This window comes from Pelobates fuscus, chromosome 7 (genome assembly GCF_036172605.1).
Source record: "Pelobates fuscus isolate aPelFus1 chromosome 7, aPelFus1.pri, whole genome shotgun sequence".
NCBI classification, from domain to species: Eukaryota; Metazoa; Chordata; class Amphibia; order Anura; family Pelobatidae; genus Pelobates; species Pelobates fuscus.
The window spans coordinates 54,218,167-54,244,786 of record NC_086323.1 but is presented as its reverse complement, the minus strand read 5'-3'; the positions used below and the strand labels follow the sequence as shown (position 1 = coordinate 54,244,786).

The following is a 26,620-nucleotide window of genomic DNA, read 5'->3' as shown; positions in this document are numbered from 1 at the left end:
GATGCGTATCTGTCAGTGTGTGTGTGTGAGTGTATGAGTGTGTCTGTTAGTGAGTGTGAGTGTGTCTGTTAGTGAGTGTGAGTGTGTCTGTTAGTGAGTGTGAGTGTGTCTGTTAGTGAGTGTGTCTGTTAGTGAGTGTGTGAGTGTGTCTGTTAGCTGCTAACAGACACACTCACACACTCACTAACAGACACACTCACACACACTCACTAACAGACACACACAGTCAGACACACACACACTCTAACAGACACACTCTCACACACACACACTCTAACAGACAAACAGACACACTCACACTCACTAACAGACACACACTAACAGACACACTCACACACACTAACAGACACACTCACACACACACACACACACACTAACAGACACACTCACACACTAACAGACACACACAGTCAGACACACACACTAACAGACACACTCACACACTAACAGACACACACAGTCAGACACACACACACACACACACTAACAGACACACTCACTCACATTAACTCGTTTTTTTTTTTTTTAATTTACCCCCCCAGCCTCCTTACCTTTGGGAATGCTGGGGGGGGTTCTCCCTCTCCCTGGGGTCTAGTGGGGCTGCTGGGCTGGTTGCTGGCGAGGGAGCACTTCCTCTGAGCTGTCTGCTCAGCTCCCTCGCGCGCCGCAGAGTGAGGCTGGGAGGCGGAGCCGGAATATGACGTCATATTCCGGCTCCCAGCCTCACTCTGCGGCGCGCGAGGGAGCTGAGCAGACAGCTCAGAGGAAGTGCTCCCTCGCCAGCCGCCCGCCCGCCCAGCAACCAGCCCAGCAGCCACCAGCCCAGGGTGTCTGTTAGCCGCAAGGCTAACAAGGCATTTGCCCTGGGCGTTTGGGGGCGGCTTTTTTTGCCGCCCCCTGGAAAATGCCGCCCAAGGCAAATGCCTTGTTTGCCTCGCGGCAAATACACCCCTGAGTATAGATTATACCCCTATAGTCTCACTGCTCAATTACCTGCCATTTTAGAGTTTAAAAAACTACATGTGAGTACACAGCCTTCTTAAACACTTCCTGTAAAGAGAGATCTAATATTTAAGCTTCCTCTATGGCACAGTCTGTTTAATTTAGAATTTCTTGTTTCCTGCTGTGTTAAAAGCCTGCATGAGCCTCTTGTATTTGATTAAAGTTCAATTTACAGTGCAGATTAAAACTTCTAAAATAAGTTTGAAAGATCTGAATAATAATGGACCCTTTTTTTTTTTTTTCTTCAAGCTGGCTAGTTAGGTATTGCTAAGGCCATTTGGTGCCTATACTATCCCCGTTAAAGGACAACTCAATTAAGTTGTTATGGTGCAAGGAGGTCCCATCTTACCGTAAGCGGTTAAACTGTTAATAAACTGTTTAACACCAAAGTCTGCAAAACGGCGCCCGATCATTCTGCCCCTTCATGTCCTATACAGACCTGAGGTTTCCGCCAGCAAGCCTCGGACCAGGCGCCGCTGACTTTTTCAGCCTATTAGTAGCTCCCGGTTTAGAAATGGGAGTTAAAAAAAAGCTACATATATTTTTAATATTATCCTTTTCATGTTTTGTTTTGGGGTTTTTCCCCCACTTTTGTGTTTTTTTTGCAATTGTCTGATAAGAGCACTCAGTGGATATTTTAAGCCCTCAAAATTCCTTAAATAAGGACCACACAGTTTTCTACACTGGCAGAGGTTTAGTAGGTGATTGTCAGACTAAATCCTTTTTCATCCCATTGTAGAAGTAACTCTAACATTCTTTGCAGGTGGAACCGTACCAGGTTACTTTGAGTCCAGATATTCAAAAACAGCTACAGAATGTAGTTCAAGAGCTAGAGATTGAATTGCCTCTCCCGGTAAGTAAAGTTTTATTTCCATATGCAAATCTCCAGATAAAAAGAGATTGTTAATACTCGATTTCCTTTTAGCCTGAGGATCCGAGTCAACCAGTCTCTCTCAATCTGGGAAAGCTTGTGCATTTTGAGCCCTCGCAAAGGCAGAATCAGTCTGGAGTTGTGCCATGGTCTCCGCCTCAGGAAAACTGGAATCCTTGGACCAGCAGCAACATTGACGAGGGTCCACTTGCTTTTGTAAGTAGTTACTATTTGTTTTTCGATTACGTTTGAACACCACCTTATCCATGATCCATAGGATTGCGTAGTTCATTAAACAAAGGTTTGAACTATCTACATCTGCCATATTGAATTTTGAATATTAGAATTTGTTTTCCCTCTTCTCTCATTTAAAGGCATCACAAGAGCAAATCAGTGCTGATTTGAAGAGTGAAATGGAGTACCAAATGCAGCAAGATGGTGGCATTCAGCAGGTTAGTTGAATTGGAGGTTCTGTGGGCAAATGCATGGTTGCTGGAATACAAGGGAATTATGACATGTCACACATGTCATGTGTCCTTAAGGGGTTAAAGAGTTTAAAGAACAAAGCATATCAAGTACAATATACGCGCAATGATCTTTGTTTTGTGCCCTTTGAACTACAGTGGTTTTAGAATAGTAGAAAACAGTTCCTCTGAAAAATTACTCAAAATGTAAAACTTCTTATATAATTGTTTTGTCAGATCCTCAGTGAACGAGAGGCTCTCCCTGTGAGAAAATTTCAGGATGAAATATTGCATGCTGTACACAACAACTCTGTGGTGATTATAAGAGGAGCTACCGGCTGCGGTAAAACCACGCAGGTCCCGCAGTATATCCTGGATGAGTATGTCCGGAATGGCAACGGAGCACAGTGCAATATTGTGGTGACACAGGTACGGATACAATACCAGTGGAATTACCTGTGAGGCAAAGGACTAGTGAAAACAAGATGCTTACATTTATCTATTTAGCCCAGGAGGATCAGCGCAGTATCAGTTGCAGAACGCGTGGCTTACGAGCGGGGAGAAGAGATCGGGAAGAGTTGTGGCTACAGTGTGCGTTTTGAGTCTATGCTGCCCCGTCCGCATGCCAGTGTACTCTTCTGCACAGTGGGTATGTACACTCAACACATGGACAGCAAAACTCATTGTGCATTCCAAATGTATGTTGTCTGTCCTCCCCATCTGCTACACATAGTATATGTATGTGTTCTGTATAAAGTAATCAAATTTGATAAACTAACTACTTGTCTCTTGGAATTTGTTAAAATCTGTTGTCTGTGTGTTTTGTTGCCTGACATTTCATCTTGTCTTTGACAGGTGTCCTCTTGAGGAAACTGGAATCTGGGATCAGAGGAATTAGCCATGTTATTGTGGATGAGATCCATGAGCGGGATATTAATGTGAGTTGATGTTTGAGCTCGGGTCGTTTTGGTTTATATTGTACGAGCCTCCAGAATAGCATCTTGTACTTTACCAATATATTAGAAATGGTTATTAAAGGGACACTCCAGATTCCTAAAGCTCTAAAGTTGCTGAAGAGTTTGCAGTTTTGTAAAATAACCTTGTACCCCTCCACTGACTATCAGACAAGCAGTCCTGTTACTTCCTGGTAGTTTAGCTCAATGGAACTCAAGACGCAGGCAATTGCCCGGAGCACCTGACTTGTATATACTTCTCTTTTTGCTGCATGGGAAGTCTATAACTGTACAGCCACAGAAAGTCTGGGGAAGATAGAGAGGGCTTGCAAAGGCTGCAGACATGTTGTTTTTAGATAAATTCCCAATGGAAAAATGTGAATAATTAAATGCATACTTTTTTTTTCATTTGGGGTATACATAGTAAATAGTGATTTTTTTCAAAAAAAATACAAAACATTTTTTTGAGCAGTGGAATATTAGTTAAAGGGACACTATAGTCACCCAAACCACTTCAGCTCAATGAAGTGGTCTGGGTGACAGGTCCCTCAGGTTTTAACCCTGCAGATGCAAACATAGCAGTTTCAGAGAAGCCAGCCTCTAATGGCTGTCTTCTGGACAGCCACTAGAGGCGCATCTGCGACGCTGGAGGCATTTAATGCCTCCATCACGCAGAGCGTCCATAGGAAAGCATTGAAAAATGGACACTTGCCACGCATTCGGCTCCTCTGACGTCGGCGGGGGAGGAGAGGTCACCAGCGCCGAGGGAGCACGGCGCTTGAAAAAGGTAAGCTGCTGAAGGGGTTTTAAGCGCCACGGGGTTGGGACCCTGAGGGTGGGGGCACCCTCAGGGCACTATAGTGTCAGGAAAACTGCTTAGTTTTCCTGACACTATAGTGATCCTTTAAACATATAAATGTAAAGGTTTTAAAAAATATATATATATTTAAAAATCGCTGCAATTTATACTGTCCCCTAAGGAATGAATAAAAGCAGTATTGTGGTACAGTTTAAAACAACATCCCAGAAGGGAGTAGACCAATTTTTATAATTTATATATGCTATATGTAGCCTTGGCACTTACCCCTTTGTATATATCCAAATGTTCTTGCCTTGGTGCAAACCCGTGTACAAAATATAATCCAGGAATTAAGGGGTGCACTCACAGGTCTTTTGGAACTAGTAAACACATAGATAGGAATGGATTGACAACAAGGTTGGGCTCATGGATCAAAATATTGCTTTTGTTTGTTTCAAAGTGCCTTTGGTAAGGTGAAAACCTGTAACAAAAAGTGTAGTGTAGTGCTTATATGGATATATGTGATTAAGGTATTTGTATAAAAAAAAAAAATACCTTAATGTGCGCTTTAGTGGTATTTCGCATACAGGTACGATGCACCTCAAAAAATACTAAATATATATCATAGTGCAAAGCTTTAAAAAAAAAAAAAAAACAATGTGTAATATCTAACAATGGAGTACTAACAAATTCAAGAGATAAAGAATCTAATTTGTGAGTGCTCTATTGTTGGATATTACACATTTAGGTTTTTTTTTTTTATAAAGTTTTGCACTATATGCTATATATTTTCTATTTTTAAAGATACAACCTACCTGTATGTGAAATAACACTACAGGTAACATTAAGGTATATATATTTTTTCCTTTTTTTTTGCACTTGATTCACATTAATCCATATGAAGCGCTACACTGATTGTTTTTGTTTCAGTTGCTGGTGTGTTAGAACTGCTATAGTTCATAATTTGTTTTTATACGCTGTGGTGAGTTGTTAATTTACTTTACATATGGCGCTAGTACTTTGAAAGCCTGTGTTTACCATGCTTGGAGTTTACTCTGGTATATTGCAGTTATCATTCTAACTCTTTTTTTTTTTTTTTAGTATATAATTAACAAATTATTTCATTTTCCTTAAGCAAACTGTTTAACTTAATTTTGCAAATGGTTAAAGATGTGTGATCAGATAAAGAGATTTATAAATAACTCTCTATACAAATGTGCTAATATAGTTTTTCTTATTTAAAAAAAAAATAGCAGCTACTGCACTAAATGTGTAATTTTCCCACAAACACACAACAATGTGACAAATGTATAGAAAATAGTGGAGTGCTATATATTTAGTGTCAAAACATTCCGTGATATATATATATACACTGAATGTTTTAACACTAAATATATATTGCTCCACTATTTTCTATAAAATTTTCTATAAACTTAATTTGTCTTCTCTTTCAGACTGACTTTTTACTGGTTGTTCTGCGTGATGTGATCCAGACTTTCCCAGACATCAGAGTTATCCTTATGTCCGCCACTATTGATACAAGCATGTTCTGTGAATATTTTTTCAACTGCCCTATCATTGAAGTCTTTGGACGTACCTTCCCAGTGCAAGGTACTTTGCTGGCTCAGTGTTCACCTTGGAAGAACTGCACAATGTTTACATAGCCTGTTGTAATGCTAATCACAAAATGCCCATTTGCCTCAATAGCATTATTTTCTTCTTCTTCTATGCAGAATACTTTCTGGAGGACTGTATTCAGAGGACCCAGTTTATCCCGCCTCCGAGAGATAAGAAGAAAAAAGATAAAGATGAAGAAGGTGGAGAGGATGATGAGGTTTGTTGAACAGGTCACCAGTCAAAAGTGCAAGTGTAATTCTAGGACTTGAAATATAAAGATATCTGTTTGACCTTAAATATGTTGCAGTTGTATATACAGACATAAGACAACATTGAATCTGTAGTCCTCACCTATATAGGATGTGCATGTGTCAGAGTTCATTGCTTATGTGTATCTTGCAGGCCAATTGTAACTTAATATGCGAGGGTGATTACGGTCCTGAGACGCATCGTTCCATGTCACAGCTGAGCGAGAAAGAAACTCCTTTTGAACTTATCGAAGCTCTTCTAAAATATATTGAAACATTGAATGCGCCAGGTGCCGTCCTTATATTTCTACCTGGCTGGAACCTCATCTATACCATGCAGAAGCATCTTGAGATGAATCCACATTTTGGTTAGTAAAGTTATATATGTGTATATATATATATATTTTTTTTAACATTTATTTACATTTCTTTGTGCTGTGTTGGTAAGTCAATATGAAAATGGGTGCTCCAAAATATTTTTGTATGATAGTGATGTAGATTAATTTAGAAATAAACAAATATGTTTAAATATCTATCTGTTCCTGTCCAAATCTGAGATGATTAAATTGCGTAAACGCAGAAGTAAATTCACACTGACACACGGAGTTCAGGTTAAAATAACTTCGAAGAAATTTAATGGCATCTGATCAAAAGCGGGCTCGCAGACCCTTATAAGAGCAAAATTACATCATCATTGAATATCAAGATATCAGTAAATAAACATCATTAATTGGATTAAATGTTAAGTGGCTATGTCAATGTCCACCCATCAATATTATTAATTGGCTCAAGAACTATGTGGTTAGCTAGGTGTCCTCCCACCGGGAGGTGGTATTGTTCTGGACACGGGTGTGGACAGATGGCTCAAGCGCCATCTTACCCAGCACGAGGCTTACTCGGTGGGAAGGGGGGCTTGGGCGTCATTTTGCGTAGTTAGTGATGTCAGACTCGTGGTCAGGTTCAGGGTTCTTTTTATGAATAGAACATTTCATTAGGCCAGCTTCCCATGGCCTTGGCTATACTTTGTTGCATGTTACAGGAGATTCAATAATTCCGGGGTTAGTCATGTCTTTCTAGAAAATACAGTCTCTATTCATTATACTAAATGCTGTTAGGAAATTCTGTCATGTAATGTAGTTAAAATGGAGGATTTGTCATAATATGAAGTTAAAATGGAGTTAGTACAATAATTCAATGCAGGTTCAATAAAGATTTTTTAATAATTCTACATCAATAGTACAAAAGCTACTGAACCTGATGTATGGGAGACAAATGTCCTGTCTTATTTGACTTCACATTTATCTTCAGTATATGTAAGTAGGATTTAAATGTGCTTGGCATCTCCAGGTTTGGATTTTTTATTTTATTAATTTTTTTTAGTCTGCATTAGATATTTGTTTGTAATAGAAGCAGATTTAAATCTAAGAAGGGGGGGGCGGGGCCTGACCGCAATGGAGGATAGACGTGTTTTGGACGAGCTCCTCCACACTCTCGTTAAAAAAGGCCTTTTCACAGCCCTATAGCCCTATTGCCCGAGACAGGGGCAGCACCAAGCGAGGTCCAGGCTGCCTGACCCACCTGAGATGTGGAAAGGTGGTCGGCGGCTCACTGACAGACTGCAAGCCCCGCCGAGGCAAGAGCGGCCTACTACAGGCCGGACGGAGACGGCGACCAAAATACTAAACAAGCGCTGCAAACGAAGTCATCCCCCTATGCGGGCGCCCCGTTACCCCCCCCCTAGGACCGGCGGGGGTGATCCCGGTCCATTATCGACAGCCACCCCAAACCGGGCAAGTCAGCGGGCTGAAACCGCAAACCTGCGACTGGTCGACCGAGGCCTAGCCAAAATGGCGGCGGCCACATGGCCCCCGAGCCCCGACGACGAAGATATCCTCACCCGGCTGGATCAGCACTTTCAGGATTTCTGGACAAAACTCGAAGGTATACTGCACCAACAGACCCCACCACAACCACGTACTCACCTACTCAGTGGCCTGCAACAATCCGCAAAGACGGGGGCTCCCACAAGGCGGCAGACTGAGGGGCGCACCTCCCCAAAGCGGAGAAAAGCAACACAACCACGGAGGCGCTTCACCTGCCGACCGCAAACAGCGAGAAAGCATCCACGAGGACAAAGGACACCCAGGAGACAGAACATCTCAGCAGCGACGGGCCCCCACGCGAAGCCCAGGCCCTCAAGAAGGAACAGAGCGCATCAACAACAACCACCAACTACATGGTATCAGGCGCAGGACAAGCAGCTGGAAGCCCAGCATGGACTATCCCCACATGGCAGCCCTCAGCCCAGCAGGGGTATAGGATGAGCGGCCACCTGCCTATGCTGACACATAAGGCTGACTCCCAGGACAGACTACCCCACCGTTACCAATGATACAAGGCTGAGTTGCATATTCTTTTTTGTTTTATCCACAGAAGTTTACATGCTTCTGCTAGCTCAAATGTGTGCTATTGTACTAGAGAGAGGGTATGTGGTGAGAGGGGAGCACTGTAAAACTGCAGTACCTTTTAGCCACGCAGTGATTTCTTGTGTATGCTCTAGCTGTCATTATTTAGTTTGCCCATATATTCATAAGCTTTAAAATGTTCCTAGCCTGTTATATCTTTCTAAAAAACTACTAACTAACTGTCTTACGCTTTAAACACCCGTATAATGCTTGTTTAACTGTCTTGACTTAGGCCGACTATATGGGATATAGTGCCATTAACTGGTGCCTTTCAAATGCTTGATATAGAACACTAGCCTGTATTTCCTACAGTGGCTACACAAGCCTGTTTATAACTCGCAGACATAATCTTATACTCTATCTAAACTTAGAACTACTCTGCATCACTCTAACGTTTAAACAAAAATGTGCCGGCAATCTTTCTGTTCATGTAAAAAAAAAAAAAAAATGTGCTGTACCATCATGCCACTCATTGTAATGCTATGAATATGCCTGCAGTTGCTGTCGTGGCCCTGCACGCTTGTCTGTACCTAATATGCACATGCAAAAATAAAGAATTAATAAAAAAAAAAAAAATAAATCTAAGAAGGGAATCCACAAAAGAACAGCATGCTTGTTCAGTGGGAAAGCCCTTAGTTGCTGCCTTGTCGGTGTACTAAATTTGACTTGGCAGGTGGTTGCATTTTAAAAAGGCATTCCATGATGCAGTGAAAATCTTATGTCTTAGATAACGATACTAGATGATTTTAGTTTTTATTTTTATTTTTTGTGTAAGGGCAGGGGGTTTCATTCTCCGACTATAATACAATAATATATATTGAATAGGATCATCCTCATTAGGGTTACTCTAAGCACCTTGATTTGAAGTGGCCATGGTGCTTGGAATCCGTATGTGCAGTGTTTCATTCTAATAATAAGTTCATGTGTCTCATACTTCTAATGATGCTGCAGTAGGTGTAACTCCATGCTATGCTATGCACAGAGTGTCATTCATTGGCTGAAAGCTCCCAGTCCATGCTCTCAGTCAATGAATGACCTGTCTGATCGGCATGCGGCTTCTGCATCACCAGCTTTAGAGGAGATTTGGTGCCAGTGGAGACCCAAGCCGGTGGGCAAACCGCTGCAAACGGTTCTCCTCATTACTGGGGAACAGCACCAATGTACTCCTGGCATCATAACTGATGCAGTAGGCTGAATGATGCTTGGAGTAACCCTTTGATGTTTTTGTGTTCAGGATATGAAGCATGAATTGTTTGTAATGTTGTAGCCTATGCAACTGTCACTCACTGTAAATACTTCAAGTTGCATAACTTTTTATTAAGATATAAATGTTCGTCTTTCAGGTAGCAACCACTACCGCATTCTGCCGCTGCATTCTCAGATTCCACGAGAAGAGCAACGTAAAGTGTTTGATCCTGTTCCTGATGGTATAATCAAGGTGTGTTGCATGTCAGATATCCGCTTAGTGTATTGAGATGGCAGTAGTAGGAAATCAAACACTTTCTTTAAATGCGTATATCTTTTTTTGTTTTGATTTAGGTTATTCTGTCCACAAATATTGCAGAGACCAGTATTACTATAAATGATGTAGTATATGTCATCGATTCTTGCAAGTAAGTTATTCAATTGTTTGTCCATCCTTCACGTTAAACTCGCAATCTTTTGGAGGTGCTATTTATTGCATTTTATTATGTGGTCGACATTATGGTTTTAAATGTTTTTACCCTCCCAGTATTTTAAAAACGTTTAAAAATGAGTTTTCTTTCTTCAAAGGCAAAAGGTGAAACTGTTTACTTCTCACAACAACATGACAAACTACGCTACAGTTTGGGCTTCGAAGACTAATCTAGAGCAGCGGAAAGGCAGAGCTGGTCGTGTGCGTGCGGGATTCTGTTTCCACCTGTGCAGCAGGGCCCGATTTGAGCGGTGAGCAGCCAAAGATTCTGTGCACTTTGTAATAATTTTCATGTTGTGTCTTATGACTGTGTCTTGACAGACATTTTATATGTTTTCTCTCTCTCTCTCTACCTCCCCACCAATATTAATTCAGTTTGGAGACTCACCTTACCCCTGAGATCTTCCGTACACCATTGCATGAAGTGGCTCTGAGCATTAAACTTCTACGTCTGGGTGCCATTGGACACTTCCTTTCAAAAGCCATAGAGCCTCCACCGTTAGATGCTGTGATAGAAGCTGAGCACACACTAAGAGGTAATTATATGTTCATTTTCTCCAGTCACTCACCTACAGGCAAGTAGAACGCCCATTAAGAGGAATGCTTTGGAAACGTATTTCTTTCTAAAGCATTATTTGTCAAGGGCAGCTGTGTTTTTATGAAATGTTTTTGAACTGCATAAACAGTCCACTCAACCTGATGATTTTTTTATTTTTTTTTACTTTTAGAGCTGGATGCCTTGGATAGTAATGATGAGCTTACTCCCCTTGGCAGAATCTTGGCTAAATTACCCATTGAGCCACGTCTGGGGAAGATGATGATTATGGGTTGTATTTTCTAGTAAGTATATGGAGAAACAAAATAAATGCGCAGGTCATTGAGATATAATATGGATGATGTCATGCACCAGTTTATCCACTCTTTGCCTTTATTTTAGTGTTGGGGATGCTTTGTGCACTATTTCTGCTGCAACTTGCTTCCCTGAGCCTTTTATCAACGAAGGCCGTCGGCTGGGATATGTGCATAGAAACTTTGCTGGGAACCGCTTCTCTGACCACGTGGCTTTGCTGTCCGTATTTCAGGCATGGGATGACGCAAGGTATGCTTTGTACATGTACACATTAAAAAAGTTCAGTCTGGTTTCTGGTGGTAATGGAAGCTGCAGTAAATAGTTAGTGCATGTTATTACAAAGGATAAGGATGGTACTGGAAAACAACTGAATGGATAAAAATATGGTACTATGGTGAGCAACAAGTTAACAAAAAAAAGTTGCAGAGGGACACCGTAATTGTGTAACTAATACGTTGGGAAGAAAGGTCCCTTCTTCAGATGTGATTTGACCAATAAGTCCAGAATGAAGGGAAACACAAGGACAGAGGTTGCTGGAGTGATAACAGTGATGCTTAGTGATATGATTTCTGTTTTAATACCATCATTAAGCAAGCTTTGCACCCATGGCAACCTCCACACTTGCAGTTGTTTTCCTGTCTTGATAATCTTTACACTAGATTTAGGCCTTTTGGTGGCATGGAGTGTGTAAGGGTATATCATCCCTGAAGAAGGTAACTTAGTGTTCTGAAAGATTGCAGTCGTTGACCTATAAGGTAACAAATATAAATGCTATATTTGCCTCACTTTAATGTTTTTTAATCCCAGATGTGTGTCAATTTAAGCCAGGCAGGTTGTTTTGTACCTTTTTGGTATTTAATACATACATGTTCTCCTGGTTCCAAGAGTGGCCCTTTCGAACAAACCATAGTCAGCCTTTAATTACACATAACATGCAGTAAAATAAACCCATTTAAGACCTTATTGCTGCTGTTTAAAGTATGTGAATATTCTCTGTTGCCTTAGAATGGGAGGAGAAGAAGCAGAAATGAGATTCTGTGAGCACAAACGTCTCAATATGTCCACACTTCGCATGACATGGGAAGCAAAAGTACAGCTCAAGGATATTTTAGTAAATTCTGGTTTCCCCGAAGGTATGTATCCAGTTTCTGTAACATTTATCACAGTATAACGTGCCTGTAGAAAATTAGGCTATAATTTGCTTTTTCTTTATATTTTATTTTAGAGTGTTTAATGAATCAAGTCTTCAATAACACGGGCCCAGATAACAATTTAGATGTAGTCATTTCCCTGCTGGCCTTTGGAGTTTATCCAAATGTCTGTTACCACAAGGAGAAGCGCAAAATTCTTACAACCGAGGGACGCAATGCACTTATTCACAAGTCATCTGTAAATTGCCCTTTCAGTAATCAGGATCAGAAATATCCTTCACCATTTTTTGTCTTCAGTGAAAAGGTAAGCAATTGAGGGTATTTAATATAACCATGCTTTAAAGCTCTAACCCCTTAAGGACACATGACGTGTGACATGTCATGATTCCCTTTTATTCCAGAAGTTTGGTCTTCAAGGGGTTAAAGGAACACTCTAGTTACCAACACAACTTTAGCTTAATTAAGCAGTAGTGTATAGATCATGCCCCTGAAGTTTCACTGCTCAATTCTCTGCCATTTAGGAGTTAAATCACATTTGTTTTTTGTCTATGCAGCCATAGCCACACCTCCCCTGGCTGTGACTGACACAGCCTGCATGGAAACAAAATGGTTTATCAGATGTAAGTTGCTTTAAAAGTTTATCTCCTGCTCTGTAAATTGAACAGTAATTACATAAAGGAGGCTCCTGCAGGGTCTGGCAAGCTATTAACAGAGCAGGAGACTGTTAGATTAAACGGCGTTTGCAATAAAGGAAATGTAAATATTCGATGACTCCTTAGAGGAAGTGCTTGGGAAGGCTGTGTAAGTCACATGCAGGGGGATGTGACTAGGGCTGTATAAGCAATTTAACTCCTAAATGGCAGAGAATTGAGCAGTGAGCCTACAACTATGAACTATACACCAAAAGTGCTTCATTAAAATAAGTTGACTATAGTGTCCCTTTAACATTGGTAATTTCATCTGCATTGCATGGGTCACGTAAACCAAATCCTTGAAAGCTTCTGTTCATAGGGCAGGTTTTATTTGTGCTAGGATGCACACGCATTATGACTGTATATGTTAAAATGACTTAAAATTAACCATAATGAACATATACTGCAAGTGGGAAATCTGTTAAATTAAAGGACCACTCTAGGCACCCAGACCACTTCAGCTTAATGAAGTGGTCTGGGTGCCAGGTCCAGCTAGGGTTAACTAATTTTTTTATAAACATAGCAGTTTCAGAGAAACTGCTATGTTTATCAATTAGTTAAGCCTTCCCCTATTTCCTCTAGTGGCTGTCTCACTGACAGCCGCTAGAGGCGCTTGCGTGATTCTCACTGTGAAAATCACAGTGAGAGCACGCAAGCGTCCATAGGAAAGCATTATGCATGCTTTCCTATGTGACCGGCTGAATGCGCGCGCAGCTCTTGCCGCGCGTGCGCATTCAGCCGACGGGGAGGAACGGAGGCGGAGAGGAGGAGGAGAGCTCCCCACCCAGCGCTGGAAAAAGGTAAGTTTTAACCCCTTTCCAGAGCCGGGCGGGAGGGGGTCCCTGAGGGTGGGGGCACCCTCAGGGCACTCTAGTGCCAGGAAAACGAGTGCTTTCCTGGCACTAGAGTGGTCCTTTAAGGCAAATCATATGTGATAATGTCATTATTTGTTTTTTCTCATACACCATACTATGAGAGCTATGGGTGCTGTGCCAGGCAACCACATATTCGAAGTAGATGAGGTGATCACATTCTATCTTTGCTGCATTTGGAACATAGCTATGGGTCAGACAGCAGAAAGTTAAGTATGGGTGACCCAATCAGTAGCATGTCTAAGTAGTAGACCGCTTTTCACAGATTTCTGTGACTGACAGACATGTTTATATGTCAGGGTCAAGGTTACAATGCTAAGAAATGTTATATTCTAAAAAGTATGTTCAGCTGGATGAGACTTCAGTCTTCGAAATTTCACACAATATTTCTTTGTTTAGCTGGTTGCAATATTCTCACAATAATTAGTAATATAATGAACAATCCACACTAACTCATGCTATCGTTTCACGTTAAATTGTTTCTAGATGCTTTCTTTCAATGTCCTTACTGCTGCTTCTAAAACACTCTGTGTTCATTTATTTACAGATCCGCACCAGAGCCATCTCTGCTAAAGGGATGACTATGGTGAGCGGCTTACAGTTGTTACTCTTCGCTTCCAAGAAAGTTATGTCAGATGGAGAGCTAATTCTCCTGGATGATTGGTAAGTTTGTTGTTTTTGTCGGGAGGGGAAGAAGGGGGTGCCTTTTTAGGAAGTTAGTGCAGGATATGATTGAAACCACTTATGTGTTTCTGTATTAACTGTTTTAAAAAACGTAAATGTTGACCATTAATCAGTGCAACACAAATGTGCTCAGTCACCCTCATAGTCATTTTGTTGAATTTCGCAAAAGTGTGTAATGCTAGGAATTCCCATCAGGCATGCTTTGTTATCTAGGTTCACAACTCTTATAGTAGATGGGTGGGAGCATAATGCTGCCATGAATAATGATCAGGAAAAGAAAATTACGGTAATTATGAAACCATTTTCCTTATTCCTGATCAATCATGGCCGCATTTACTCATGGGGAATACCCAAGCTGAGTTTGTGTGTGTGTGTGTGTTGTATGTGTGTGTGTGTATATGTATACACACACACACACCTTAAAGTTATAAAAATCATTATTGAGCTGCATAAACCTTAGAAGACTTAGAAAAGCCAAACAGTAATCCCTAGGATATTGTCATAAAACTGTTCAGACCAGTAAATGTATCTTGGGGGCTGCTAGGTCAGCAACCCCCTGGTATTGAAATGTCTATTGCTGGGTCTTCACTGCTTAGAGGCTGAACCCTGGCAGGGCCAGAAAAATATTGGCCTGATGAGCATTAGAAAAAAAAAAAAAATTCTAGGCCTGCTTCCAAACTACTACGAAAGACATGAAAAAAGACTGCCTGATGGGAATGGGTAGCATCTATTTATACCTACTTCAGAGTTATATTTTCTTTCCTTTCTGCTGTGAGGGGAGGAGCTAACCCATGAGTAAATGCTGCCATGATTGATCAGGAAATAGATAATACATTAAAAAAGTCTTTAAAAAAAGAAAATGAATTAAGATAAAAGATAAACTAAAATACATTTGTTCAACAATGCAAGATTACATATAACTCCTAGTCCCCGGACAGAATTCCTTAGCCAATATCTCTTGTACCAAAAGGGTGAGGTTCTTAAAGGAACGCTGTAGCGTTTGGAATAGACATCTGTATTTTTAATGCTACAGCCTTGATGCCCTTTGTCATTTAGGTACTCCCCCTCCCGTATAAAAAAAAATAAATGAAATTGATAAAATCAAAAATAATTACTAGCCTTTTCTCCAAGGCAGAGTCTCCCTTGACCCTGCTGTGACCACCTCTTCAAGTGATGTTACCGTGGAGACATCCTAGAGTGAGTCTAATGCTTGACGCTCACCATGATGTGCTTCTTCTGCCACAGATAATCAATTATTCTCCCTGGCCATCTGTGACAGCACAGCACATGCATGCGTGACTTTATGGTATGAGAACCGTAAAGTATGATTCCCAGCTCTCATACCAAGAGGGCTTGGAGGCTTGGCTTGAAGTATCGCTTCCAAGCCCTCTAATTGGTTTACTGCAGAGTTTTGAGGGGGACAGGACTGCAGGCACTATGACCACTTGATTAAAATGTAGTTGTAAAGTGCCTATAATGTCCCTCACTTGTGTAAGACAAAACACCTCAAACTAACAACTATGTTATGGATTCATCCAGATTCCAACAGCACTTTATCTCCATTCCAAAAAGACATCCATGCATGAGGTACTAGAGCTTGGTTGAATTGTTTTTGGATTTGTTGTAGAACAAGGGGAGCCCAAGAAATGTAAACACAGTAAAGAACTCCTAAATATGTATATTTAAATGTTCCTGTAACTGACACTCATGCACTATGAGTGTTTTCCACAATAATATCCAATTATGCCCTTTTGATTTATTTAATATATCAAGTATTATTACTATATGTGTAATATTGATTCTGCTCTGGACAATAGCCCAAAACTCAAACCCATTATTTCTCAGGAGGCAGATTGTAAACTGAGGAGGTATGAAGTGGGAGAAGGGACAAATCTACTGCTTGTCCAGGTGGATGGAGTCCTTAACATGGTGCTTATAAGGCAGGTTGCATAAAATGTTGTCTCACACCTGTACATCCTGTCTTAGGATCAAACTAGCAATGCCTCATGAAGATGCTGCCTGTATAACTGCTTTGAGAGCTTCAATGGAGGCATTGGTAGTAGAAGTGACAAAAGACCCAGAAATTTTATCTAATTTTGATCCAGTAAATGAGAAGATGTTGAACATGATCCGCTTGATATCAAAGCCCTCCACATCTGGCCTTAACCTCATGATGGGCAATTCCAGGTAAGCCAAATATTTTATTTCTCTATAAAACCTGTACTCCGATTATATCCAAATTACATTCTCTAAACACTTATTTATTTATTGGAACAGTGATCTTGCCACTTGCAAATTAGGGAATGTGCATGAGCTTAAAACTAGTTGATGGCACAGTTAAGGCACTGTTTCATATGAGAGAGTTTGTATAATTGTTTTCTTTTTTCTTACTATGCATGTCCTTACATTTGTTTTTAATATAAACTTTCTTAATGCAGATTTGGTGACGGTCCTCGTCCTCCAAAAATGGCTCGGTTTGATAGTGGATTCCAAGGAAACAGAGGAAGGGGCTACCAAAGTGGATATAATTCTGGAGGTGGTTATCGAGGCTCTGGTTATAGAGGGTTTAGAGGTGGTGATGGTGGCTACCGGGGAGGAAACCAAGGAGGTGGCTACCGGGGAGGAAACCAAGGAGGTGGCTACCGGGGAGGAAACCAAGGAGGCGGCTACCGGGGAGGAAGCCAAGGAGGTGGCTCCTGGGGAGGAAGCCAAGGAGGTGGCTTTCGGGGAGGAAACCAAGGAGGTGGCTCCTGGGGAGGAAACCAAGAAGGTGGCTTCAAGGGTGGAAACCAAGGAGGGGGATATGGAGGTGGTTATCAAGGAAGAGGTGGAGGTTTGGGAGGAAACTACAGAGGCCGAGGTGGTTTCTAAATCCTGTGAATTATAGGGACTTATTTTTTTATTTTTATTTTTTTCCTCCCCCATCCTTTAACCCCTTAAGGACACGTGACATGTGTGACATGTCATGATTCCATTTTATTCCACAAGTTTGGTCCTTAAGGGGTTAAGGGAGAAAGCTATGTGCGTGTTAATGTCTTGGAAATTAGTACTAAGTATGTACTGACATCTGAAAAGTTCTGTTTTTTGGTTTGTATATTTGGCCATTTTATTTTATATATGTCTCCGATATTGTTCTGCAAAGTTAAAGAAAAAATTGACCAACAAATTTAACATAGACAAAAACAATCCTTTTTTGTGTGCGCGCATATTTCTATTCTTTAGACCTCCAATTTATCAAAATCTTCATTTTCTAGGAGTAATGCTACAAACTGCAAAAATGTAACCTATTTAGTGTTTTGTATACTGTGAAACCTAATTTGTTGCTGTATAGGTTATGTCCTGTAGTAAATCATTTCTGTTGGTTTGCAGTTTCTCAAAGCATGTGTGGTTTTATTTATAAGCCACATTTCTTTCCCTCAACCATGACTCTTCTGCAATCACTTTTGCCAACTTTTGTAATCTGCAATTACTTAACCTGATAGAAAATAACAAGGTGGTCACCCAAAACTCCCTTTCTATTTTGTTTGTCGTGTTCATGCCTAAGTGTACATTGCAATTGCTCTCTCGAGTGCTGGTGAGAGGATAGTTCTGTAAATTGTCTTGTTGTTCTGGTTTTTCTAATAGTAAATTATTCCTCTTTTGTATGTGCTCACATTATTTTATTTTTTTCAAGCCACTATTTAGTTCTGGGCAGTGCAAAAATAATTTTGATTTCTGTTTATAAAAAAAAAAAATTGTCCTCCATTATTTCATATTTTCAAAATGGCAAGTGACACACTTGTAATTTCTGTTTTTAAAAATTAAAATTCAACCCACTAAAAGCTGTAGTTCTCGATTTTATAACCTTGGATTAGCTTCCAGTTATGCAGCAATGGCTTCACAATACCTCTGTTCAAATTAGAATAATTACATGAAAATTAATCACATTCTCTCAAATGTTTTCAGTGAATATTTTACAAATACATCATCAAAAGACTTTTCTTTCATGTCAGAAAAAAACATGAAATTAGAAGCTGTTAATTTAGTTTACTGCTATGTATAAATAATCACAACACCTTCTGCATCATAGTAAGTTTCTTAGAACAATATTATGTATTCTAATAGAGGTCATAGTTAATACAGAGTTGAGTATTAAGATAAACTTGACGTTTCCCCTACATTTTTCTTTAGTTTTGTTGTTAATGACAAGGTCAAACGTTTGCAAACTTGTGTTAAGAACATCACTATATTCAGGTACTGCTTCTATAATAATAATACAAATATAATCGGAAGTATTTTTTTTGGTATTGTTTGCATGTGTAATTAAAACACTAAGAATTGTCCTCGGCACCTGAAAACCAACTCGCAAAAATACAACCTTAAAAAAAATTAATAATCCAAAAGTGTATATGAGTTTGGTAAATGGTGTGATTGTGTACTGAAAGGACTATGCAAGATTCACAGCAATATCCCAGTAGCGCCTAGTTCTTTAGAGCACAGGAGATGTCACTAATAGTGGCAGCTGTAGGGGTGCGGACTTAGCCTTTAGAGAATTTACATGACTGCCACAAAATAAGGTTCCAATAAATGTACAGCACACCCCTTTTTAAACATGAAAGATTAAAAAAAAAAAAATCAGCATAACTTTTAAATGTGTTCATTATCAGTTACACAGAATCTTAATTAATAATACTCCCTAAATACCGGTACAAGGAATGGATAACAATAGGGGTTTGCTGGATAATGGAGTGCTCCGTGGCAATTTGGTGGGCAAACTTGTACCTGACCATGAACTAGTTTGCACATCAGTCAAAGGAACCAGCTATCAATATTAACTTGCGCTGATTCCATTCTGTAGAAATTTGAGGATCAAAGAATTGTCATTATTCTGAGATAGGCACTCCAAATCATGTGATTGGTAGCTTACCAAATTACTGGTAACGAAAGAGATCCTTAGTGAGAAGATCCTGTCTTTAGGCCGACTCTGATCAGAGCCATGCATAACATCCAGTCAGATTTGATGGTGTGCACAGCTATGTGAAGTGGTTAGGCAGATTAATGTACGGGGGGACCGGGGATGGAGCCTGACTGCCTAGATGGCCGCATGTGCTCTCTAACAGCTGCGGCATATGGGGACAAAAAACGACTAACAACTGCCTCAGTCTTGGCTCTGAGAGACTGGAAGACTGACCTGACGAAAGCGTGCACACTGGGGTATCCCCCTGCTCAGGTCACGCTGACCTTAGTGCCTTATGCTGCCCTGCAGCCCGCCCGAGGTCCCTATTGGCACCACCTCAGACCCATTGTCCATACACCCAAAGTAGTTCCCGAGTACTGGAACACCCGAAGGCCTACGGTTCTACCGCAAGTATCATGGACACAAGGCAGTGGCTATCCTCACGGCCTGGGCTCGAAGACCTGCACGAACACAGTAAGTCACCACACGCCAGGAACGTTGGGTTCGCGAGGTGAAGGGTTCTGGCAATATTTTTAACACAGAGAAGGACTCTCTTACATAGCCTCTTAGTGGAGTGAGCTAAACGTTCACAGAGGACGCTCCACTATACTTGCTACTCGGCACTAATAAGCTATATTGCTTATTTGCCTATACTAATCATCCTATCCCAGTACCCAGTGGTATACATAATCTGTTTAGCATGTTACATAATAGTTTCCTTTCATTTCTGATATTCGTATAGTCAGTCAATCTAGCCTGTTTCTTATTATAAGTAATTTTGTCTCACCACTGACTATCTCCTACTTATGTTATAAAAATGTGCAGTTTATCTGAAAATTATGTCAAAGATTCAATTGTCCGTATTCGCTATGCTTGTGATGTCTTTTTTTTTTTGTGGCGGTGTGTTGGGCTGCCGGGTGTGCGTGCAGCTTTTTGTAGAAGTTGCGCCAGAATCGGGCAAATGTAGCTTCCACGCGCTGCAGTATGTCGCTGTGAGTCTCCCCTGCGGGTACACTATTTAGTTCGCCGAATGTGGATGCCGCCGCCATTTTGGTTGCTCCATGTGCTCGGCTGCCTGTGTGCTGCGGTGTGTCAAGCTGTGTCGCCAGCCCGCGATTGCCCCTCATGTCGCTTGGTGCAGACCGAGATGACCCCCATCGGTCCAGAGGGGGGGGGGTCGGAGATGTCAGCCTCGAGGAACCAGTGTCCAGGTCAGTCAGCCCGGGGAGCGGCCGCCTCCCCGAAGCTCGATCTCCGGTAGGCCTCAAGGCTTGTTGTCGGGTCCCCGGGGGGTTACAGGCTTGTGTTTTGTGTCGGGTGAGTCCCCCGGGTGTCCCCTTCATGATGACTTCCTGCCAGTGTGCAATTGTGCCGTTTTTGTTGGGGTTTTACCCCCAGAAAAGTAGATTGGAGCGGGAGCTGAGGTTCAGCACAACCGCTTAGTCTGGATGCCAGGCTCCGCCCCCTCTTGTGATGTCTTTTGTGGCTTAGCAAGCTTCTTGTTAATCTTTGCACAACATAAATAAAGATTGACACAAAAAAAAATTAATGTACACATGTTTTATTTACGGGGGTGTCATAAATTTAGGGCTTCAGTCATGAAGAGGAAAGCCTAAAGAAGAAGCTGGTTTATGGATCAAAAATTCATCACGTCAATAAAGCCTCATAGAGAAGAAATAATACCCACCACAAGATGGAGCAAAAACATAAGGCTCCAACAGAGTTGGAAAAACAATGTGAAAATTCAAATACATCTGTGCTACTTTCTTACTTGATTGAGCTGTCAAACTCGTATAACTGATTTAAAATTTGCTTTTAAGGGTCCTATCTGAAAAAATTCCAGTAAGCAGTCATAATAGTAACCCGAAGAAATAAATGCAATGGTTAGGATCTTTGAGACTTCATGGGGTATGCATTTTATGTCCTCTCCTGGTGATATACAACCGATGCAGGTTCAGAGTGTATAGAAGATCAACTTCAGTTCAAGGGTATTGACTGTCCCCTCCGTGATCACAGCACTGCATCCTAGCCTGAGAGGCTGGAATCACAGCTGACCAAATGTGCCTGTGAGTGGACCATCCCTAAATCTGAAACAGATGTGAAACCCAACCTTTAAAGGACTGCACTAGGTAGTCGGAATAAACGCAAAAGAGCTTCACAATCCCTTTTCCACTATCTGAGTAAAAGGTGGGTTGCCCAAATTTGTAACCTTTGCAAGGAAAACTTAACCACTGAATTAGAAAGCAGTATGGAAATAGCAAAATAAACCATGTAGGTTTTCCAAACATTCTCTTGCAGATGCTATTTACAGTTCGACTTTCAAACATAACCTTTTAAATGGAACCAGGCTATATAGACATTGATGGAATGGGAATATTTGGTAAGTAATTGACATGCAAAAATAATCTTGACTAGAGAAAATGGGTGAAGGCAGTGCTCAAAAGAGCTTGCAATCTCAATTCTGATTGCTGAAAAGTGACACCAAATGAATTACTCCCTGCAAGAATCTGCCTGGTTAATCAAGGTTGTATGGGTTAAGAGATAAAGAAATTATAGTGGTGTATGTTCTGACTATGAAAACTAATTCCTTTTTTTTTTTTTTAAATCCCAAAGTGCTTGTAGAATACCAAATAACACTCCATAATTGGTTGTGGCAAACTAAAACCACAAAGCAGGATTACATGAGATTGTTTCGATGTATCAGAATATGTAGATAGTCCTCTTCAGGATGACTTTGTCCCTGTATGATTTAGTGCTATAGTTGTCTCTTTAGAAGGTCCTCTCATTATCAATATATAGTACACCCAGCAACAGACTTGGCAAAGCCTTGCTCACCCTGGCATTGTACTAAGTGTTTCATTGACCAGACTTGCCACTAGATGCTTTGTCTCTCTAGTTTCGAGTAAACTTGGGTATTCTTTTACATATGAATGCAAATTTGTTTGTTTTTCAGGCAATTTATTAATTAATAGAGGACGAAGCATTTATTGGTTGTATCCCTTGCTTTTCTTAGATGAGAATCCATTGTTTTGATGGGGCTAAAATAAAAGCAATATATGAACATATATTACAGGGTTATTCTGGCACTCTTTTTAACACCCCCAATAAGAAAAAATAATTGGCTCAGCTATGTTTTCTAGAGGGGGATCTTGCAGAGGCAGAGGGAGAATCCATACTACAATAGAAGATTAACAGACTAAGAAATAATGCAGGAAATATATTGCAGAAACTGACACTGAAGCCAAAAAAGAAATCCAGTATTCTACCAAACATGAATGAAATGGGATAAATACCTTCGGAAGATTTGGAAAAACCCAAGCAGCAAAAGGACTGCACAGCTCCACGTGAATACAATGATGCTGGAGTGTATCCAGGATCAGCATCCGACTTTCAGACACACAGGGAACCCCAGAGGGCTCAGAATTTAAATAGCACCAGTACAATTCGGTTTGTGCAGAACGCTTGAACGCACGCCATGTGTTCCAAGTGTCACGCGGAAGCTGCCGCAACGTCACTTCTGCCTTTTGGAAATGCATACAACGTTCCACCGCGGACTGAGGGAGTAGTGTGAAAAATACACATGGCAAGGTAGAAGACCAAACTCAAGCAGCCAAACAGAGCTCCCTACTTCCAATCCCACACTGCTCAGGAACTAAAAGAGTGCAGAACCTACACAGACAAAACAGGATTACAACAGTGTCCCTAAGGGTTCCCTCCAAGGGAGGACCCTATATACCAGTATGGATCCCAATGAACTGCCACAAGAGGGGGGGTATTTTGGCCCCAATTCATAGGGGTAATGCATAAAGAGAATTTTTAAGGAGGTCCAACCCCACATTTTACCCAGTAGATGTGTCTAACTCAGAACACCACACATATTCCACCTAGCAGTTCAGTACTTACACTGTACCTAACCCAGTTAGTCCTGCTCATGCAGGCTCTTTACTGGATTAATCAAATGAAGAGAGGCTGAATTTCACTTGGAAGTAACCCACGACAAACGCAGAAAGGTGGCCAAAAAAAAAAAAAATCCTGTAGAACCAGCTAAGGACAGGAAAAAAGACTGTGGTGTAAGGGGAGGAGGGACTCTTTATACCTATCAGTCTAATTAATTACTGTCCTGTGACTGCTAAGGGAGGAGCTACCCATAAGTGATGCTGCCATGATTAGCCAAGAATAACTGATTTTATATGTTTGGGGGTGTGGTTAGCAAATAACCACACCCCATACCAAAAGAGTACATTAAGTTCTAGTCCTTAGAAGTCTATTGATGTCATGACACTGGCTTACGTGTGCGTTGCGTCATAAAAAGGGGCAGGCACAGCGTACGGCATCCAGGAGGCTGACAGAAGCAGCAGGCTGCATGGGAGCGGCGATCTGCCGGTTCGTAGGATCAGCTGACCGGCGGATTGCCAAGGTAGGTATAGAGCTGCTGACACTCACTTGCCGGCAATGAGTGAGATGTTAAAAATTAATTAGGTTTGTCTCAGTTTTGTTTGAAAGAAACCATAGACAAAATTTGGCTGCATCCCTATCCCATGATGGATTACACTTATCCAACTCTCCCAGGCCATGAGATTAAAGCTGGTGTGTGGGGATTTTGCTGTGTTTCATTGTTCCTTACAACCTTTGCTCCCTTGTCCTCTCTCCATTTCATATTTTCAAGTCCAGGCAGTCCATTCTTCCTTTCAATCCTCACTCAGCCCCTGTTGCCATTATCTACTGTCCCCCTGGCTTTTCTCTACTCTTCCGTGATAATTAATCTACTTTGCTTTCTTTCCCTCTTCTGACATACCTTCCCTCATCTGTGGTGACTTAAACATTCCTATTAACCAACCTAAGAACTCAGTAGCATCTAGATTTCTTCTATATATCTATCACCTCCTCTTTTGGCCTTACTCAATGGACTAACAAAGCTACACAAATCCGGCAATACCCTTGAACTTATCTTTTCCAACATTTGCTCTGTCTCTAAACTTCTCTAACACACCTTATGTCCACCATCTTCTAACCTGCACTATTAGTGTATCCCTCACTCAACATATTAGTGTATCCCTCTCTCAATCTCAGGCTCATCTGGAATCTCAGCTACCTTGATCTTCGTCACTTCTCTTCCTCTTTCCAGTCTCCACTTTCTCCTCTCTCAATTCCCTCTTGTCCATCTCAAGCTACATCATACTATAATATTGTCCTGTCTACTGCTCTAGATATGGATGCAACAATTAAAGCTCACTCTAAGTGCAAGCAAAGTTCTTATATTTTCGCCGCACATCCAGTCTGTCACCAAATCCTGTATCTTACACTGAATGACCGCTACTAACTCACACCTTTGCAAATCATTACACTGACTTTCTGTTCTCTACCGGATCAAATTTAAACTCCTAACGCTGAACTACAAAGCCCTCACTTACTCCACTCCTCAATACATTTCCTCTTTACTCAAGATGAACACCCCTTCTCATTGCCTTTGTTCTGGCAGTGACCTTCTCCTACATTTTAGTGTGGAGAGGTGCATTATCCTGCTGAAAGAAGCCCCTGCCATCAAGGAACACCGCTGCCATGAAGGGGTGGTCTGCAACAATCTCTGGGTAGGTGGTACATATGAAGCTCAGGACTCCTCTGGTCTGCCTTCTTTACAAAGTGCATCCTACTTACCCAGGTATAAGACGCACACAGGCATCCACCTTTTCTAAAAGAAAACTTGATTCATTGGACCATGCAACCTCCTATTTCTCCATGGCCCAGGGCTCACGTCCCCATGGAAGGTGCTTTTGGCAGTGGATAGGGGTTATTATGTGCACTCTGACTGGTTTGTGGCTACGCAGTCCCATACCAGCATTCAGCAGTTTGAGCTGCAGTAGCTCTTCTGTGTGATCAGACCAGATGGGCTAGCCTTCGCTCCCCACATGCATCAATGAGTCTTGGGCACCATGACCCTGATGCCAGTTCACCGATTTTCCTTCCTTGCACCATTTTTGGTAGGTACAACCCACTAAATAATGGGAGCACTCCACAAGACTTGCACATGCTCTGACCTCGTCATCTAGCCATCATTATTTGGCCCTTTGTCAAAGTCGCTGAGATCTTTTTGGTTGCTTGTTTTTGCTGCCTCCAACACATGAAATTCAAGAACTGACTGTTCACGTACTGCCTAATGACAAGTGCTATTGTAATGATCAGTGGTATTCACTTCACTTGTAAGTGGTTTTAATTTTGTGACTGTAATGGTGTAAATATTAATACTAATAATATGGAAAATGGGGAATCCCTCAGGGAGCAAAAATACTTTGTCTTTGTCTTTTGTAACAAACAGCATTTTGCTATCCAGATTTGAATTCAGAACAATTTACATGAAATTATGAGATAACTTGCCACAGTATGAGTTAACTTTGTAGAATACAGTGAGGGAAAGAAGTATTTGATCCCCTGCTGATTTAGAACGTTTGTCCACTGACAAAGAAATGATCAGTCTATAATTTTAATGGTAGGTGTATTTTAACAGTGAGAGACAGAATAACAAAAAAAAAATCCAGAAAAACGCATGTTGAAAAAGTTATGAATTGATTTGCATGTCAATGAGTGAAATAAGTATGTGACCCCTTCGCCTTAGTACTTGGTGGCAAAACCCTTGTTGGCAATCACAGAGGTCAGGCGTTTCTTGTAGTTGGCCACCAGGTTTGCACACATCTCAGGAGGGATTTTGTCCCACTCCTGGGTCTGTTCTGGCTGAGGGAAGGAGGTTCTCATCCAAGATTTGACAGTACATGGCCCATCCATCGTCCCTTTGATGCAGTACAGTTGTCCTGTCCCCTTAGCAGAAAAACACCCCAAAGCATAATGTTTTCACCTCCTCTTTGACGGTGGGGATGATGTTCTTGGGGTCATAGGCAGCATTCCTTCTCCAAACACGGTGAGTTGAGTTGATGCCAAAGAGCTTGATTTTGGTCTCATCTGACCACAACACTTTCACCCAGTTCTCCTCTAAATCATTCAGATGTTCATTGGCAAACTTTAGACAGGCCTGTACATGTGCTTTCTTGCGCAGGTGGACCTTTCGGGCGCTGCAGGATTTCAGTCCTTCACGGCATAGTGTGTTACCAATAATTTTCTTGGTGACTATGGTCCCAGCTGCCTTGAGATCATAAACAAGATCCTCCCGTGTAATTCTGGGTGGATTCCTCACCGTTCTCATGATCATTGAAACTCCACGAGGTGAGATCTTGCATGAAGCACCAGACCGAGGGAGACCGACAGTTATTTTGTGTTTCTTCCATTTGCGAATAATCGCACCAACTGTTGTCACCTTCTCACCAAGCTGCTTGGCAATGGTCTTGTAGCCCA

The 26,620-nt window shown here is 41.3% G+C and overlaps 1 protein-coding gene across 2 annotated transcripts in view; it reads left to right on the top strand.

The window, feature by feature from the left end:
* DHX9 (DExH-box helicase 9) overlaps positions 1-17,281 on the top strand; it is a 36,393-nt gene extending 19,112 nt beyond the window's left edge. For both annotated transcript variants that reach the window (XM_063428293.1, XM_063428294.1), the window contains 20 exons: positions 1,766-1,855; positions 1,928-2,089; positions 2,248-2,325; positions 2,575-2,766; positions 2,845-2,986; positions 3,193-3,275; positions 5,544-5,700; positions 5,823-5,923; positions 6,109-6,322; positions 9,763-9,857; positions 9,959-10,032; positions 10,193-10,345; positions 10,470-10,630; positions 10,823-10,934; positions 11,032-11,193; positions 11,950-12,077; positions 12,170-12,399; positions 14,207-14,322; positions 16,330-16,530; positions 16,782-17,281. In XM_063428293.1, coding sequence (XP_063284363.1) covers positions 1,766-1,855; positions 1,928-2,089; positions 2,248-2,325; positions 2,575-2,766; positions 2,845-2,986; positions 3,193-3,275; positions 5,544-5,700; positions 5,823-5,923; positions 6,109-6,322; positions 9,763-9,857; positions 9,959-10,032; positions 10,193-10,345; positions 10,470-10,630; positions 10,823-10,934; positions 11,032-11,193; positions 11,950-12,077; positions 12,170-12,399; positions 14,207-14,322; positions 16,330-16,530; positions 16,782-17,214 — 3,084 coding nt within the window. In that variant the 3' untranslated portion in view covers positions 17,215-17,281. The remainder of the gene's footprint in view (positions 1-1,765; positions 1,856-1,927; positions 2,090-2,247; positions 2,326-2,574; positions 2,767-2,844; positions 2,987-3,192; positions 3,276-5,543; positions 5,701-5,822; positions 5,924-6,108; positions 6,323-9,762; positions 9,858-9,958; positions 10,033-10,192; positions 10,346-10,469; positions 10,631-10,822; positions 10,935-11,031; positions 11,194-11,949; positions 12,078-12,169; positions 12,400-14,206; positions 14,323-16,329; positions 16,531-16,781) is intronic.
* Positions 17,282-26,620: the final 9,339 nt, after the last annotated feature.